Source organism: Cetorhinus maximus, chromosome 15, assembly GCF_964194155.1.
Source record: "Cetorhinus maximus chromosome 15, sCetMax3.hap1.1, whole genome shotgun sequence".
Lineage (NCBI taxonomy): Eukaryota > Metazoa > Chordata > Chondrichthyes > Lamniformes > Cetorhinidae > Cetorhinus > Cetorhinus maximus.
This window is the reverse complement of record NC_135893.1, coordinates 80,935,240-80,952,974: the sequence shown is the minus strand read 5'-3', so window position 1 is coordinate 80,952,974 and position 17,735 is coordinate 80,935,240. Positions and strand designations below refer to the sequence as shown.

The following is a 17,735-nucleotide window of genomic DNA, read 5'->3' as shown; positions in this document are numbered from 1 at the left end:
ATGACCTGCTATTCTCATTCTGCTTCTTTTCTTTTCAGGAAAAGTTAGCCTACCATAGGAGGAGCAACCAGGCCCTTTCCCCAGGACTTTATCTTGGTTATTTAAAGCTCTGCAGCTCAGTTGATCAAATCCGTGTCCTTGTCCCTCAGAAGCTACCCAATATCCTGTGTCATATCAAGATAAGGAGCAATCACAATGTCTCCAGGTAACAGAGAGAAGCACCAACAAACAGAATGATAATTAATTGAATTGTGAGAAGACACTCTGTAACATTAATCTAAATGTGCTGCTTATTAAACCTTCCATGTGCAGTATTGAGCCATGTACTCCAGAGATGCCAGGTTCAATTCACAGTCTGTGTTGAGTTAGATGATCTCATCTGGGCAGCAGTTGAGATGCTACAATGGCCTACAGTGTCCCTGTGCTGGGAAAAGAGAAATCAGCTAGAATGCCAATTCCTGATAATTGTCCAACCATCCCTGCTGGAAATTTTGTGTGCAGAGGTCAGTGCAGAATGAACTGCGCTTCGCTGAGAAGTGTTTATAGGTTGACTGTCTCACTGACATGCACGGACTAGGGACACAAATTAAGAATGGTCGTTTGGGTATCAGAGAGTGTCTAATGCTTATTGGACTGAAGCCCAACATGGCTTGGCACCTCATGCAACACCCACTAAGAAAATTGTCATAAAAATGTTTCACTTTTCTGCTCATTTTAGGAAATGAAGCAAAATAAACCTGACTAAGTACAACATCCAAACAAAACAGCTTAAAAAGTTGTTTTTTAGATTCACTCATTCATTCTAGATCCGAATAAGAACTCAAACCACTCAAAAATGATAGTTCACATATAAAGCTCCTAGTACACATCCCTATGTGTGACACACTTGCACCCAACGTGTGGCATACTGCCGCCTGATGTGTGGCACACTCTCCCCCGACATGTAACACCCTCCCCCCAATATGTGACATAGTCCCAACAATTGACACACACCCAACAAGTGACACACTCCCATTTGATGTGTGCCACGCTCCCCCCATGTGTGATGCATTTCCCCCCACATGTGACACACTCCCCCCACCATGTGTGACGTATTCCCCCACGAGACCCACACCCCACGTGACACAATCCCTCAATATGTGACATTTACCCAATATGTAATACACTCCCATTCGATGTGTGGCACAGTCCCCCCACCATCATGTGATGCATTCCCCCCTCCACATGTGACACATGCCCCCACATGTGACAAAACCCCCCAACATTTGACACTCAGCCAACATGTAACACACTCCTCTCAACATATGACACACTCCCGTTCGATGTCTGGCACACTCCCCCCACCCCATGTTTGACACATTTGTCCCCACATATGAGACACACCACCGCATATGACACAATCCCAAAACATGTAACACACTCCCCCAATGTGACATACTGCTCCAAGTGTGATACACTCCCACAACATGTGACACATTCCTGCCCAATGTGTGACACACTCCCTCCCCACATGTGACACACACCCCCACATGACACAATCCCTCAACATGTGACACTCGCCCAACATGTAACACACTCCCCTTAACATGTGACACACTCCTGTTTGATGCATGGTTCTCTCCCCCCCTCCATGTATGATGCATTTCCCCCCCCAAACGTGACAGACACCCCCACGTGACACACTTCTGCCCGATGCATGACACACTCACCATGTGTGACACACTCCCTCCACCCACCCCCACAAGTGACACACTGCTCTACGCTACCCCTTACCTGTGACAATGTCCTTAATACGTGTTGTAGTCTTCCCTATGTGTGACACATTTCCTCTTATTGGTGCTAAACACCTCTCTGCAATGCATTTAGTTTCTGTCTGTGGCCTTAGCACTTGCCATTATTAAGGAATTGCCTTGATTTTCTCAGAGTATTTCTTCAAAGCCACCTCCTCTTTCAAATTCCCCTGGCACATAGTATTGGCGTGAAAGAGAAGATTTTAAACTCTTGCCTGGGAAACCGGCACTAACCTGCATGATTCTGTGTTACTGTTCACTTCACGTTGAAATTGCTGGAGTGGAGTCTCTTAGAGTTCTTGAACACTGTGACATTGTGCTGTACAGCCTAAATAATGAAATGGAGGCTACAAGTCTGGCACAGAACACAAGAAGGCCTGGCCAACCATTGTTCAGCATTAGTCCTTCATATGCAGCATCCCAATTACAATATGTCATGCAGCACAAGCACTACATTAAAGAATGGGCATGCTAAGGTGATCATCAGCCATGACCACCAAGCATGTTTGCTGGCACAGCCACACTATCTGTCACTTTATAATCAGCTTTGGAAAAGACCACTAATGGACTGAGATGCCTTTTGACACTTTTAGAGATTGTGTCCTCCTAATGTGGCATTTCCCTTTAATTTTCTCCAGCTCTTTAAATTTCAATTACACGCAATTTTCTATTCCCACTACTTGTTTTTTCCTTACATTTGTCCAACTTTGTACCTGGATCTGTTGATGTTATGTGAATCATTTGACCCAGGGAACATTAAGTGCAATTATCACATCATTTTGGATCCATGGAAATAGATAACTATTCCAAATTTTGTTTGAATTACTTTTAAGAATAATAACTTTCCCATGAGATCAAGTGGTTGGGGTAGAGACTATGAAAAGGCAGGATATAAGGATTTGTGGAAACAGCTTAAATGGATACATTCCATATGGTGTGTAGAAGACATTTACACATGTGTGGTAAAGTCCATGATGAAGTATAATATGCATGGGCTATGGAAAAAAATATGTTTAGTTGGTAAACAACAATTTCCTGTCACACTGTTTCGTATGTTCTTATTTGATCTCTTCTGTGTGACACCCTTAATCTAAGTGTATTTTACTTTCCAATAATTGTTTTATTAAGTATATCTCATATTTCTCTGGCCCTAGAGATGAATGGGAGTGGCTCCAGAACCTGTCAGATTTGGACGAGTCCACTCTAACAGATCCATGTGAGGGATGCTCCCAGAAATTCTTCCAGCAAGAACTCAGGGTAGCCATTTCAGAACTGATGAATCAGATCGGCATTCCACTGCAGCAGGTATAAAGTGGCTCATACCAAATGTGCTTTGCTGTGGAATTCCACATGTGTCACAGTACTGGAACTAAGGCACTGGATTCCTGTTGCCTTGGTTCCATGAGCAGTGCTGTCACTCCTGTTGTACAGTCCCACAATAGCTGGCTCTTAACATTGTGTTCATTTATATATTGTTGCATTAAACAGTTCAAACTCAAATTGAACTTATTACAGGTTGCACATCACAATGTAAAGTGCCTGATTTTACTGTATGCCAAAATTTGATGAGAGTTGATGAGTGTATTGGTGAGAGTAACAAGTGGTGAGAGTAACAAGTTAGAGGACAAGTTAGTCAGTTTAAAATATAGATATAATGCAAAATGAGCAAGTACTGAAACCACATTTCAGATCTGCTGATCATAGGATGGCTGATGTGGGAAACTGAAGAAATACCATCTTGAAACAGAGTTGCTGCTCTGAGGCTGTGGCTGAAATATATTGTTGTACAATGTAGAGGAAGCTTTGCTATGTAACTATCCCAAACACTTGGGAGTGTTTGATGGAACATTGTAGAGGGAGTTTTACTCTGTATCTAACCCATGCGGTACCTGCCCTGGAAGTGTTTGATGGGAAATTGTAGAGGGAGCTTTACTCTGTATCTAACTCGTGCTGTACCTGCCCTGGGACTGTTTGACGGGACAGTGTAGAGGGAGCTTTACTCTGTATCTAAATTGTGCTGCACCTGCTCTGGGACTGTTTGATGGGATATTGTGGAGGGAGATTTGCTCTGTTCTAATCCGTATAGCCCTGGGTAGCTGAAGTGAAAGTGTTCAATTGTCCAGTTCCAACAGCCCTTACCTTGAGTTAAGTCAAATGCAATTAAAAACTGAATTCATTCGGACATCAATGCAATATTAATGTCATTCTTCTTTCTGTCAGGATGGCCTATCTCATTTCACAAACTGTATCCTACCTGAAACCTGTCATTTCACCCTCCATTCTGCCCTGCATCCTTTACCCTGCTTAATGCTGAACATCTGCATCTAACCTGTGACCTGCCTTGCACTACCAAGGCCAGCATACCAGCATTTCTGCACAAAGTGATCAAATAGTTGGTGTTCGAGGGATCCAGTTTGATGTGAATGCCATGACTTAAATGTCTTTTTTCGCCCTTCACTGTCCAAATTTAGGCCAAAGAGTTCAGGCTGTACAGCCAAGAGGTGTTGGAGTTTGCAGACAACCTGTCCTTCCTTCTGCTTCTGCCGCCATCTGATGATGTGTGCACAGCCCCAGGACAGAACAAACCCAACCCCTGTTCAGGGTTCCTCGCACTGCCACTGCAGATTTTTGAACTGGGTGAGTACAGATAGCTCCATTGTGTCTTGTCAATGTGTAGTTTTATATTCAGGTAATTGATTTTTAAATAAGGGCGTCTTAATTGAACTAATGTTTAATACTAGAAGTAATATCATATCTTACAGACCATAATGTCAGCAGATCAGGGCTGCAGGAAGGATATTATAGTTGACACCCAGCTGTACCTCGCCACCACTTCTCTTGGCTCCTTCACTGTTGCTAAATTATCAAACTGCTTAACCGATGCCCAATACTGGATGAGCAGAAATGTCCTGCAATTAAATATTGGGACAACTGAAGCCATTGCCTTTGGACTCTGCTACAAACTCTACCAATCCCATCGCCCTCCTCGGCAACTATCTGAGGTTGAACCAGACTGCTTGCAGCCTTGGTGTCGTAATTGACCCGTAGATGAATTTCTGACCACATATCCATGCCACACATCCGTGTCATCACTAAGATCACCTATTTCCACCTACGTAACAGCACCTTACTCTGTCTATGGCTCAACTCATCTGTTGCTGAAACCCTCATCCAAGCCTTTGTTATCTCTAGACTTGATTATTTCAATGCACTCCTGGCCTGCCTCCCACAGTCAACTTGGTGCCATCCAAAAGTCTGTTGCCCATGTCCTTGCGCCAAGTCTTATTTAGCCATCACCCCTATGTTTGCTGACCTACTTTACCTCCTGGTCTGGCAATGCCTCAATTTTAAAATTCTCTTCCTTTTTTTCCAAGTCCCTTCACAGCCTCAGTCTTACTTATCTCTGTAATCTCCTCCAGCCCCATGTTCCGCTGAGGTATCTGCACTTGTCTAATTTTGACCTCTTGAGCATCCCCAATTTATATTGCTCCACCAAATATGGCTGGGCCCTCAGCTCTGGAATTCTCTCCCTACACCTTTCTCCCTCTTTACCTCTCTTTCCTCCTTAAAACCTACCTCAGACCAAGCTTTGCCCTAATATTTCCTTATGTGGCTCACTTTTGCTTAATAACACTCCTGTGAAGTGCCTTGGCATGTGTTATTATGTCAAAGATGCTATATAAATATGTTGTTGTCGATATCGATGTTGTTGTTCACCTCACTGTCTCTGACCAAGGATCTCTGATCAGCCAAAAATTCTACAGCCAAATCATATCACTGTCTGGGCTCTTACATGAAGAGTGGCTATAGGTAAGGGGAAGGCTGCCTGTAGCTGTGGGATATTTCAGTAGAACGGCCAGGAAGCGAATTGGGAAGAAATGCAAAGAAACAGAATGGGCCATAGGAGGTGCAGCTCAGAGTCTGTGGGGCACTTTCTGCCCCAATATGGGGGGAAGCAGTGGCATAGTGGTACTGTCACTGGGCTAGTAATCCAGAGGCCCAGGGTTCAAATCCTGCCACAGGTGGTGAAATTTGAATTCAATTAAAAAAAATCTGGAATTAGAAGTCTAATGATGACTATGAAACCATTGTCATACAAGCCCATCTTGATCACTAATGTCCTTTAGGGAAGGAAACCTGCTGTCCTTACCTTGTCTGCCCTATATGTGACTCCAGACCCACAACAATGTGGTGGACTCTTAAATGCCCTCTGAAATGGTCTAGCTAGCCACTCAGTTCTCAAGGGCAATTAGGGCAGTGGCCTCGTTAAGTTTCTATTCTGAGAATTTGAAGCTTCATCCAAAGGTAGAATTTATTCGTTAGAATTAACAGCACAGAAACAGGCCATTTGGCCCAGTTGATCTATGCCGGTATTTATGCTCATCTTACCCTATCAGCACATCCTTATATAAAGAAGGTGCTGGTGTGAGAATGGATGTTTTTTTTGAATGTTTTGGGGAAAATTTGTATTATTCTGTGAAGAAGGCTGTGTGTCTGTGTGCGCGTGTGTGTAAATGATTTAATTAAGCTGGGGAAAAGTTACAAGAAGATAGATTGTCTGGTGGGGTGGGGTTTAAAACATGGAAGGATAGAGGCATTAAGTTTGAGGCACAAGTGAATAGATTGGATCTAACATATACATTTTTAGACAAGTTGAGAGTTTGTTTGAATATCAAAGGGAAGTCAGAGGTAACAAGAGACATTTTTGCATCTTACAGGAGTTCCATCGATAAAAAGAAGAAGGTATATTACATTTTATTGACCCGAAAGCAGAGACAAAATAGAAACATGAAAGATTTTAAGTTTGGAAGGATTTGAGTTTCAAAGAGGTGTGAGAACAATGGAATCTGGAATGAAAGGGGTAAAAGGTAATTTAGAGTTACTGTGGAAAGCTTAGGGTCGCTGGAGTTGGTAACTGTAGCTGTTGGCTGTGTGAGGAAATAGCTCTAGGCTGGGAGAAGATGCAGTTTAAATTAGGAATCCAGTCAAGCCAGAAAAGTCTTGGGCTGCAGCAAGCAGTCTTGTGCCGAAGTTTTGGATTTCCACAGCAGAGTGGGAGACGGTTTAAGAGGTCATGTGATATGCCTCTATTAAAGCTACACCAGTTTGCCTTGGGTAATATTACTGGACTTTTATAGTTAAACATCTATAAGGGAGTTTTGCCTGGAAGGTGTTTACTTGTGGGTCTGACCAAATATAGAGCCTTTTTGGTGGGATGTCCTGTAAGACTAATTTTAACCATGTAATTGTAATCTTGTGTGCTTAAGTGTTCTTTTATTCTTGTTAATAAAACTTTTACTTTTATTTTTTTAAATCCCAGAAGTGTTATCTGGACCTCTTGCTACTGAGATCCGTATGTTTCCTTCTCGTTTTCAGAATACAAAAAAAGAGTATGGCCTGTGAGCCAAGTTTCCCTCTGGGATTTAGTTTGTGCAGCAGTTAACATCTGCTGTGGCCATGACAACTGGAAAAATTCAGCAGGTCTGGCAACATCTGTGGAGGGAGAAACAGAGTTACCATTTCAAGTCCTATGTGAATCCTCTTTGGAACTGACATGCATGTAAAAGTGCATGGTGTGACAAAAGCATGCTTGCTCCTTTTCAATGTAATCATTGAGCCTTGTTAATTCCAACACTTGCAGGTTCTGCTGCGGTTGCACAAGCAATGCAATACTGCTTACAAAATGTTCTCTATTGTAGCTTGGAAGATTCTGGGAGAAGACTTCATCCCCTATGGCAGCTTTGTGTATGAATATAACCCCAAGTGTGTGTTTATCATGAGATACTGTTGACTCTTTTGATCCACATTGAGCTCTGCATAGGTATGGGACAAATCCAATTTCGTAACTATCTTAGATCCTGCTAACTCGCCATACGAATCTTGAGAAGATGGTAGTGGATACTCATCATACTACCTGATTGATTGTGACTTTGTAGTTTCCGCATAGCTTCATGGTTTTGTCTGATTCGTTCACTATTACGATTTGTGTTGCCTAATCACTGCAATCAGTTTTCACTAGCACACCATTTCTCCCTAGCTTCTTTAATTCCTCTTCAATCTGGGCTTTGAGAACCAGCCTAACCTTGCAATATACTGGTCTTGCATCAGGTCTGATTCAGATGTGCATCAGGTCTGATTCAGATGTGCACTTTCACACTGATTATGTTTTCATAACTATCTTTGAAAATGTTGCTGTAGATATTCAATAGCTGATCAAACTTCTTGGTCATCTCAACATGAAAAACATGCTTCCAGTCTAACTTCAGCTTGCAAAGCCAGTCTTTACCCATTGACATTGGGTTATTGACATATCTCACTACCACAATGGATGATAAAAACAGAAAATGTTGGAAAAACTTAGCAAGTCTGACAGCACATGTGGAGGGAGAAACAGAATTAACAATTTATGTATTTATGACCCTTCTTCAGATGACTTGAGGGACTTGCCCTTATATTGGATATTACATTCTATTTTCCACATTTTTCCAGTAGTTCACCAAAGTAGGTTTTCAATTGAACTGTGCTCTCAGTTAGAGGTATGTCATTGAATTTTCACTCATACATGTCTCTACTCATAATTGAGCAATCCTTAGTTGTATCAATGTCCATGTTGATGTAATGTTGATTTAACAATACCTTTGTACAAAAGTATCTGGCGTTTGAGTAATCGTAAATACATACAGCCCTCACTCCTCTTTGCTTAAGCACTCTGGATTCACTTCAAGGTTGTAAATTTCCCCATGTAGCGTCGCTGTTTTTCATTACCATTGGAATGAGTTCTTTTTCCTGTCTTTGTTCTTCGCTCAGCAGGCAATTGAAATATGGTCTACCTTTTGACAGTTAAAGCATTTGGCATTTCTGTATGGACATGCTTGTGCTGTGTTGTTGCCACTACAGTGACACCAAGTCACTAAACCTCTATCAACAGGACTCTTCTGATCAAGTTTTCCCTCTTTAGACTTAGCTGAGGCCTTCTGACAGTGGACAAAAACTGTACTAGTCACTTGCTTAAGACTAAATTCCCATTCTTTGATGCCATCTCCATGGTAAAAGAAATCTTACAGGCTAGCTCAAATGTAAGGTTTTGTGTATTTAGTTGATTGGATTCTTTCATCCGCTAATCCATGCATGAATCTGTCTCGTAATGCAGAGTCAAAGAATGTACCAAAATTGCAAAGTATTGATAAATATTGCAGTGCCACAATGTACTCAGCAACAATTTCACTACTTTTCTGATTTCTGGTTCCAAATTTTTAGCTTACTGTTATCTCTATTGTCCTAGAATTAAAATGTTCCTCCAACTTGGTGATGATTGTTTTGAACGGAACAGCTTTTGCCTTGTTGGAGCAAGAAGATTTGTTAGCATGCCATACATTTCTGGGCCAATCTCTGTGAGCAAATGCTTTCTTGGTCTCAATAATTGCCTTATTCCGTCTGGACCTCTTCACTTTCAGTTTAGAGTTCTAAATATTGTCAGGGTGTTTGTTACTGCTATCAGGGTGCTTAATCCTGATCTTAGGGTGTTTATTACTGCTGTCAGGGTATTTAATCATTGCTGTCAAGCTGTTTAATCCTGCTGGCAGGGAGTTTATTACTTCTGTCAGAGTGTTTAATCACTGTGTTAAGGATGTTCAATCCTGCTGTAGGGTTGTTTATTACTGCTGTCAGGGTTGTCACAGACAGAATGTATATGCTCGCCAACTGCCCACAATCAATACGTTTTGTATGGAAAGAGGTGTGTCTCCTCTTACCCTTGGAATCTGTACTCCAATTTAAAAAAAACAGCAGCAAGCTTTTGTGAATTTAAAATAAAGGTTATTTATTCGTGCACACTTATGCCAAATTAAGGCAATGTCACACACAGTTTCACGCATCCGCGTGCGCACACAAAAAGTTTGGATACAGATAAAGATAGTGTACTTTTCCAGATTACAGTTATTTCAGTCTCTGATTTATAATTTCCAGTCTCCCATGTGGCAGGCCTGTGCTTTCCTGAATAGATTTGATGATTTAAAATTGAATTGAGGGCCTTATAAAGTGAAGGGTTCATAGCAGGGTGTGAGGTTTCTTGTAGTCAGATATCTAGGAGGTTGGTTCTCAGGTTAACTTTGAAACTGGAACAGCTTAAGTGGCTGCCTGATAACTTGTAGCTAGTTTCAGAGTCTGCTTCTTAGACTTGCTGATGACTGATGGTTCTGATGGATCTTCTGAGTCCTGGGGTAATAAGGCTGCAGTCCCTGAAAATAGTTTTGATCACATACTGCTGGGTTAACACTTCTGAGGCCCACCCAGTCTGGTCTGGATGGGGGAAACCAGTGTAATACAATGGGAAGTTGATAATGGCCATTGAGTTTCGATCTTCCCTTTTGCCGAGCATGAAGCATGGAGACTGGTAGTCTTAAAACTCCATAGGTGTTAGTCCATCCTTAAACAATGATATGTGGGAATCTCACAGATGATGGTGAGGCACTCTCACTTATGTCCATATTTAATTAGGTATTCACTAGATACTTGATACTGCCTGTAGTCCAAATGCCAAAGGTCACATGATTTGCGGCAGCCATCTTAACAGCTTGTTTGTTCCAATTTTTAAATGTATTGACTGAACCTTCATAAGATGACATGTCTCACTGGCATGACACACTTCCGCCTCACGGAAAAAAAACTGAATTTTGATTACTTTTTTTTACATTGCTTTCCTGGGAAAGCAAGAGAAATAGGATCTTGAATTCTGCTCTCATTCTATAATCCACACAATAATCATATACTGCAATTGTCTGTAACTGTTTTATTTTCAAGCTTGGGTTTCTCATCATCTGTTGGGATGATGCTCAAATGTAATCAAAATTTCATCGGGTATTGGGTTCTGGCTCAAAGAAAGCTTGTATTCAGGGCTTTAGTGCCTTCTATCCCCTTTTCCTTTTCAAATTCCTAGTTATGTTTCATCTAGCAGGCTAGGATTTTTATTAACATTTGGTTGAGTGCTTGGGAAACTTTGCCACCAGCAAACATCTGACTTCTGGTGAGCTGTGGGGTTAGTGGTGTCCAGTTTAATTTTGCAGTTCTGGAAAGAATTGGATTTCACAGGCTGTTGAAGGACAATGCTTGTGCTATGCAAATTCCTGTTATTGCATAGTTATCCTACTTGTACATGCCTTAACCCTTCGATGGCTGTTTGCATAATCCGTGGGTTAGATAATTCTGCTTCCGGTACCTTGATAAATCTTATTTGAATATTGAACTTGACTATCTGGTCTTTTAGTGTGTAATTCTGCATGGACAGCACTTGTATTTCCCTTATGGCTTTCATAAGTGCTGTTTGTCTTAGGGCATATCATCTTCCCTTTTCCATTGACCTCGGGGAGGAATTCTTCCCTAATCTGTCCCATGTCCTCTGGGACATAACTGTCCTCAAGTGGCGATCCAGCTTCTGCTACACTCCTCTGTAGCATTTCAACTAGGTGAGGCATCTCCCTCACTTTCTGTCTGCCTGCTTGGGAACTCTCTTTGTCCCTGTTTAAATCTTAGAATAAAGCTTCTGCTAATCATAACCCAGGTGTATTTCCTTCAACCTTTGCTGCTTTTATCCCAGTACTTTTTCTCTCCTCTGGCCCTATTTTGGCCCTTTTAAATTCTACAGGTCCTACTCTGGCTCCTGTAAATTTGGCTGCTTCAGATTCCACAGGCTCTAACCTAGCCCCTGTAAATTCTATTGGCTTTTCTTTAGCCTCTTTAGTCCTTCCTGATTCTGCCATCCCCTGTAGGGTCTTAGGGTTTCCCTGAGCCATTTGCAGCTGAGCAGCATTTTGCATGTTCTCATCATTTTCCTCAGTCTCCATGTATGCTCTGGATCCTCTGGACATAAGACTACACTTCCAGCTAAGTTATTGCCCAACAACAGGTCTATCCCCACATTGGTTAGTTCAGTACTACCCCAACGGCCACTACTCCGGTGACCAACTGATTCTGCAGGTAAATTTTAACTGAAGGAACCTTCAAGCACTTGCCAGTAAGTCCTTTTACCAACGCTATGGTATTTTTTTTGCTTTCAAGTGACAGCTCTGCAACCTTTGCTACAAATCGAGTTTGAAGACAGCCAGTGTCCCTGAGGATAGTTATCTCTTTTTTTCTGGGCCTGGGATAAAAAAGGAGTAATTTTCCCTTTGCATAAAAAAAACTTTTGTAGATATCCTGGTCTACCCTGGTTACAGTTGAGCTCAAGTTTATTGCCCTCATGGCTACAGATGCTGTCCTGACTGCAGTATCCCCTGTTGGATTCCTGGCATGCCAACAATTTTCTTTAATATGCCCAGCTTTCCCACACTGAAAACACGTAGGGAAGCACCTACTGGCTTACCATCCAGGTTCTTTCTTTTAAAAGTGGGAGACTGATCTGCTTCTCCTTCCCTGTTCTCCTTTTCTTTGGAGTTTGTTTCTGTTTCATCTACCTCCACCTTATCTCTCCCTAGGTTGTAGGAGTTTCTAAGCCAAGGTTTATTCTGAGTCAGAGGTTGGTGGGTCAATTCGTAGTGGATAAGAACATAAGAAATAGGAGCAGGCGTAGATTCAGCACCTCGAGCCCACCCTGCCATTCAATGAGATCATGGCTGATCTTTTACTTCAACACCATTTTTCTCAGAGGGTAGTGAGTCTTTGGAACTCTTCCTCAAAAGGTGGTGGAAGCAAAGTCTACTGTCCTCAAGTGGCGATCCAGCTTCTGCTACACTCCCCTGTAGCATTTCAACTAGGTGAGGCATCTCCCTCACTTTCTGTCTGCCTGCTTGGGAACTCTCTTTGTCCCTGTTTAAATCCTAGAATAAAGCTTCTGCTAATCATAACCCAGGTGCATTTCCTTCAACCTTTGCTGCTTTTATCCCAGTACTTTTTCTCTCCTCTGGCCCTATTTTGGCCCTTTTAAATTCTACAGGTCCTACTCTGGCTCCTGTAAATTTGGCTGCTTCAGATTCCACAGGCTCTAACCTAGCCCCTGTAAATTCTATTGGCTTTTCTTTAGCCTCTTTAGTCCTTCCTGATTCTGCCATCCCCTGTAGGGTCTTAGGGTTTCCCTGAGCCCTTTGCAGCTGAGCAGCATTTTGCATGTTCTCATCATTTTCCTCAGTCTCCATGGATGCTCTGGATCCTCTGGACACACGATCTGGGGGGTATTGGAGTGCGCCCCCTGAACGGTCCAGGCATCGGAGGTACATCTTGAAAAGACCAATGGTTGTCTCTACCACAGCCTTTGTGGAGGCAAGGCTGCTATTGTACCGCTGTTCAGCCTCTGTTCTTGGATGGCAAAGAGGCGTCATGAGCCATCTTTTGAGGGGATAGCCCTTGTCACCCAGCAGCCATCCATCCAGCCATGCTGGAGCACTGAAAAGCCCCGGCACCTGGGAGTATTTGAGGATGTAGGCGTCGTGGGAGCTGCCTGGGTACCTTGCACAGACTTGCAGAATCTGCATCTTGTGGTCACACACGATCTGCACGCTCATGGAGTGGAAGCCCTTCCTGTTGACGAAGGCACCCGACTCACCCGCTGGCGCCTGGATGGCCACATGCATGCAGTCGATTGCACCCCAGACGCGGGGGAAGCCAGCAATCGCTGCAAAGCCTCTGGCTTGCTCTGTCTGGCTGGCCTCGTCCCAGCGGAAGTGGATGAAAGTCAATGCACACCTGAACAGAGCGTCTGTCACCTGCTTGACACAAATGTGGACAGCTGATTGGGAGACTTCGCAAAGATCACCCACTGTCCCCTGGTAAGAGCCGGAGGCATAGAAGTTGAGGGCAGCTGTGACATTCAGCGCCACTGGCATGGGGTGCCCACCCACACAGTTGCCACAGATCACGGGGGCCTATCATCTGACAGATGGAGGTGACTGTCTCCCTTGAGAGATGGAGCCTCCTTCGGCACTGCACCTCAGACATACTGAGGTAGCTGCTTCGCCGCCTTTATACCCTGGCAGCAGGATGGTGGCGTCTTCTGCGGCCCCGTCCACCTTGGACTTCCTGCTGGCCCTGTGCCTCTTTTGCCTGTGCCTCTCCTCCCAAAGGTGGCTCCCCTGGAGGCTGCATGTGCACTCCTGGCCTCTTCTCCCTTCTGGCCCTCCCTTCCTCCTCAGAGGAGGTGCCTCCAGTGGAGAGCACAGCTCCCATTCCAAGGCTAAGGGAAGGCTTCCTGAAACCTGCAGGCCCCTGAAATGATCTTTACTGTAGAGTCTTGACCTGAAGGCTATTACTCCTGTCCAAGCAGCTGTGAAGAGTTTTGAAGTATTTATGCTCGCACAGGCAAGTATCAGTAACTTTCACAATTAAATATCTGACAAATACCATTCACGACCCACTCACCCCTCTATCCCACCCGTGGATAAGATTTATACAAATGTGTCCTACCCGCCTGCTCGTTGCGCCTGTGTGACGTCCTGAAGGTTGCATGGGACCCGAATAATAGCAGACAATTGCTGCCTCAAGGTTCTTAACTGGGTGATTAATTAATGGCGGGCGCGCATTGGAGAACATCACGCACCTGCGCACCTAAATATCGTGATGGCGCACAGTGACATTGGGACGCTTGCCTAGCGTCCCCGCGCGTCATTTTACACGTCGACGTGCGGGGCCCACCCCTGCATGCCAACGAGAAAATGCTAGCCTATATAATTGCAGTAAGATACCTTTACTTCTATACTCAAATCCTCTTTTAATAAAGGCCAACATACCAATTGCCTTCTTAATTGCTTGCTGTACCTGCATGTTAGCTTTTAGTGACTCATGAACAGGGACACCCAAATCCCTTTGAAGTTCAACACTTCCCAGCCTCTCATCTACCAAAGTGGCTAACTTCACATTTCTCCACATTTCGTTCCATCTGCAAACTTGGAAATATTGCATTTAATCACCACATCCAATTCGTTGCTATTGATTGTGAATAACTGACTCCGCTTGTACCTATAGAAGCTTTTACAGTCTGTTTTTATGTTTCGCGCTAGTTTACTCTCATCTTCTATTTTCCTTTTCTTAATCTTTTCCTTTATCCTCCTTTTCAGAATTCTAAAATGCTCCCAATTCTCAAACTTATAATTTTTTTAGCAGCTTTATACGCCTCTTCGTTTGATCTAATGTGATCCTTGAGTTCTTTCGTTAGCCACAGTTGGAACACTTCCCTTGCTGGGTTTTTGTGCATTAAAGGAATGCATTTTTGTTTATGTATTAGTTCTTTAAATGTTAGCCATTGCCTGTCTACCATCATACGTTTTAACATAGTTTCCCAATCTACCACAGCCAATTTGCTCCTCATACTTTCCTTCGTTAAGATTTAAGACCCTAGTCTCTGATTGAACTAAATCACTTTTAAACTTAATGTAAAACTCTTTCCTAGAGGCTCCTTTACAAGAAGATTATTAATTATCCATTTTTCATTGCACAACACTGGATCTAAAATAGCCCGTTCCCTAGTTGTTTCTTCAACATACTGCTCTAGAAAACCATCTTGCATACAATCCAAGAATTTGTCCTCCACAACATTAGTACTAATTAGGTTTACCCGGTCTCTATGTCGATTGACATCCCCGTGATTACTGTATTACCCTTATTACACACACCTCTAATTTCCTGATTTATACTGTGATTTACATTACCACTGCTGTTTGGTGGCCTATAAACAACTCCTACCAATGTTTCCTGCCCCTTACTGTTTCTTAGTTCCGTCCAAACTGATTCTACGTCTTGATTTTTAGAACTAAGGTCATCTCTCACTACAGAACTAATGCCCTATTTAATTAACAGAGCTGCCCCACCAACTTTGCCCAGCTTTCTGTCCTTTCTGAATGTCACATACCCTTGAATATTCAGGTCCCAGCTTTGGTTTCCTTGTAGCCATGTCTCTATAATGGCTATCAGGTCGTACATATGAATTTCTATTTGAGCTGACAGTTCATCTGTTTTATTGCAAATGCTGCGGGCATTCAGATACAGAGCCCTTAATTCCGTTTTTTTAAATTGTTTTTATAAACTCTGGCCCTTTCTGCTGGCACACTCTTGAGTTTGCAATCACTGTCCCTTCCTGCCACACTTTGATTATCATTACCTTTATTGCTACCTTGATCTATTGCCTTATCATTGGCCTTTAATTTACTCAATCTTCCCCTACATGATCCCTTCCTTCCTGTAGTTAGTTTAAAGTTTTCACTACTTCCCTAGTTAAATGACTTGCTAGAACACTGGCTCCAGCACGGTTCAAGTGTAGACGGTCTCAATGGACAGCTCCCATTTTCCCCAGTATCTGAAAACTGAATTAAGGGCTCTGTATCTGAATGCCCGCAGCATTCGCAATAAAACAGATGAACTGTCAGCTCAAATAGAAATTCATATGTGCAACCTGATAGCCAGCGCCCCATGAATCAAAACCCATTTCTCCCACACCAATCTTTGAGCCACTCATTTATCTCTCTAATCTTAACTACCCAATGCCAATTTGCATGTGGCTCGGGTAATAATCCAGAGATTATCACCTTTGAGATTCTGCTTTTCAATTTAGTGCCTAGCTCCTCATACTCTCTAATCAGAGCCTCTTTCCTAGTCTTATCTATGTCATTGGTACCTACATGGGCCACGAACACTGGATCCACTCTCCCACTGCAAATTCCTCTCCAGCCCAAAGCAGATGTTCCAAACCCTGGCACTAGGCAAGCAACACAGCCGTCTGGACTCACACTCTCAACTGCAGAGAAAAGTATCTATCCCCACTGACTATACGGTCTCCTCTCACTACCACATTCCTCCTCACACCCCCACTTGAATGGCGTCCTTCACCATGGTGCCATGGTCAGTCTGCTCATCCACCTTGCAGTCCTTCTCCTCATCCACACAAGTATCAAGCATCTCACACCTACTAGAGAAAGTCGAGCTGAGGCCCCTCCATCACTAAATGTTGGTTCCCCTTGTCTGCCTGACTCGCAGTCACATCCTCCTGTCCCTGACCATTGACCAACTCTAAAGTTCTGCCTAACCTATGGGGATTGACTGCCTCCTAGAACAAAGTGTCCAGGTAACTCTCTCCCTCCCTGATGCTCACAATGTCTGCAACTCAGACTCTACCTCAGCAACTTGGAGCGGGGAGCCTAAGCTGGAGACATTTTCTGCAGATATGCTTGTCCGGGATTGCACTGTATTCCACACATTCCCACACGCTGCAGTCACGGCATACCACCAGCCCTGTCAATTCTGTCCAACCTTATGTATTTAATTAGTCGATTAGTTAATAATTTACACAGCTAAAGTAATAGAAAGTTGCACTCACTTAGCTTGGAGACAAGGAAGGAAACTCACCAAACACTGGAGGCTGAAAAAAAGTATAAAAAGGAGCACCTCTTTTCACTTGTGCACTGAAGCACTAAATTCCCAACTCCTCCTTCAATCCACAGCTCACTCAGGCATAGTCTGGGGTCCGCGTTCCCCTTTCTGAATAGCTGCATCCCTGGCTTTGGAAACTCTTTGTTCTCCACATGGATTTTAAGGTTTTAAGAGGCAGTTTTTGAACTCCTCAAACAAAATTATTTCCCTTAATCCGTTGTAGGTATGGTCAATCTTTAGGGTTCACAGCCATCAGTCAAATGCTAACTGTTTAATTCTCTCAAATTCGAGGAAAGTTTGAGTGGGCTTTTTATGAGAGTTCTGGAATTATTGGCGGTACTCCTCCTTTACGAGTCCTTAGGCACTTAGGATAGCAGCCGTTGTCTGCTTATAACTCTACAGCTGTCTGCAGGCAGCATTGAGTAAATCTCACGGGCTTTTCCTACTATCTGACCCTGCATTAAGAGAGTCCAAGAGCCAGCCACTTTCACTCTACTTTCCCACACTATCCCTTTTACATTGGTTCCCTTAGTATCCAAAAGTCTATATGCCTCTGCCAGCTTCTCAAAGACTATGAAGAAGGCTTCCACATCCTCTTCT

At 43.2% G+C, this 17,735-nt stretch overlaps 1 protein-coding gene across 1 annotated transcript in view; it reads left to right on the top strand.

The window, feature by feature from the left end:
• The window catches only part of LOC144691123 (ankyrin repeat and fibronectin type-III domain-containing protein 1-like), a 753,296-nt gene that overhangs the window by 709,862 nt on the left and 25,699 nt on the right, over nucleotides 1-17,735 (top strand). Inside the window, exons 14-16 of the mRNA XM_078559192.1 lie at nucleotides 39-205; nucleotides 2,945-3,095; nucleotides 4,262-4,427. Of these exons, the coding sequence (XP_078415318.1) occupies nucleotides 39-205; nucleotides 2,945-3,095; nucleotides 4,262-4,427 (484 nt within the window). The remainder of the gene's footprint in view (nucleotides 1-38; nucleotides 206-2,944; nucleotides 3,096-4,261; nucleotides 4,428-17,735) is intronic.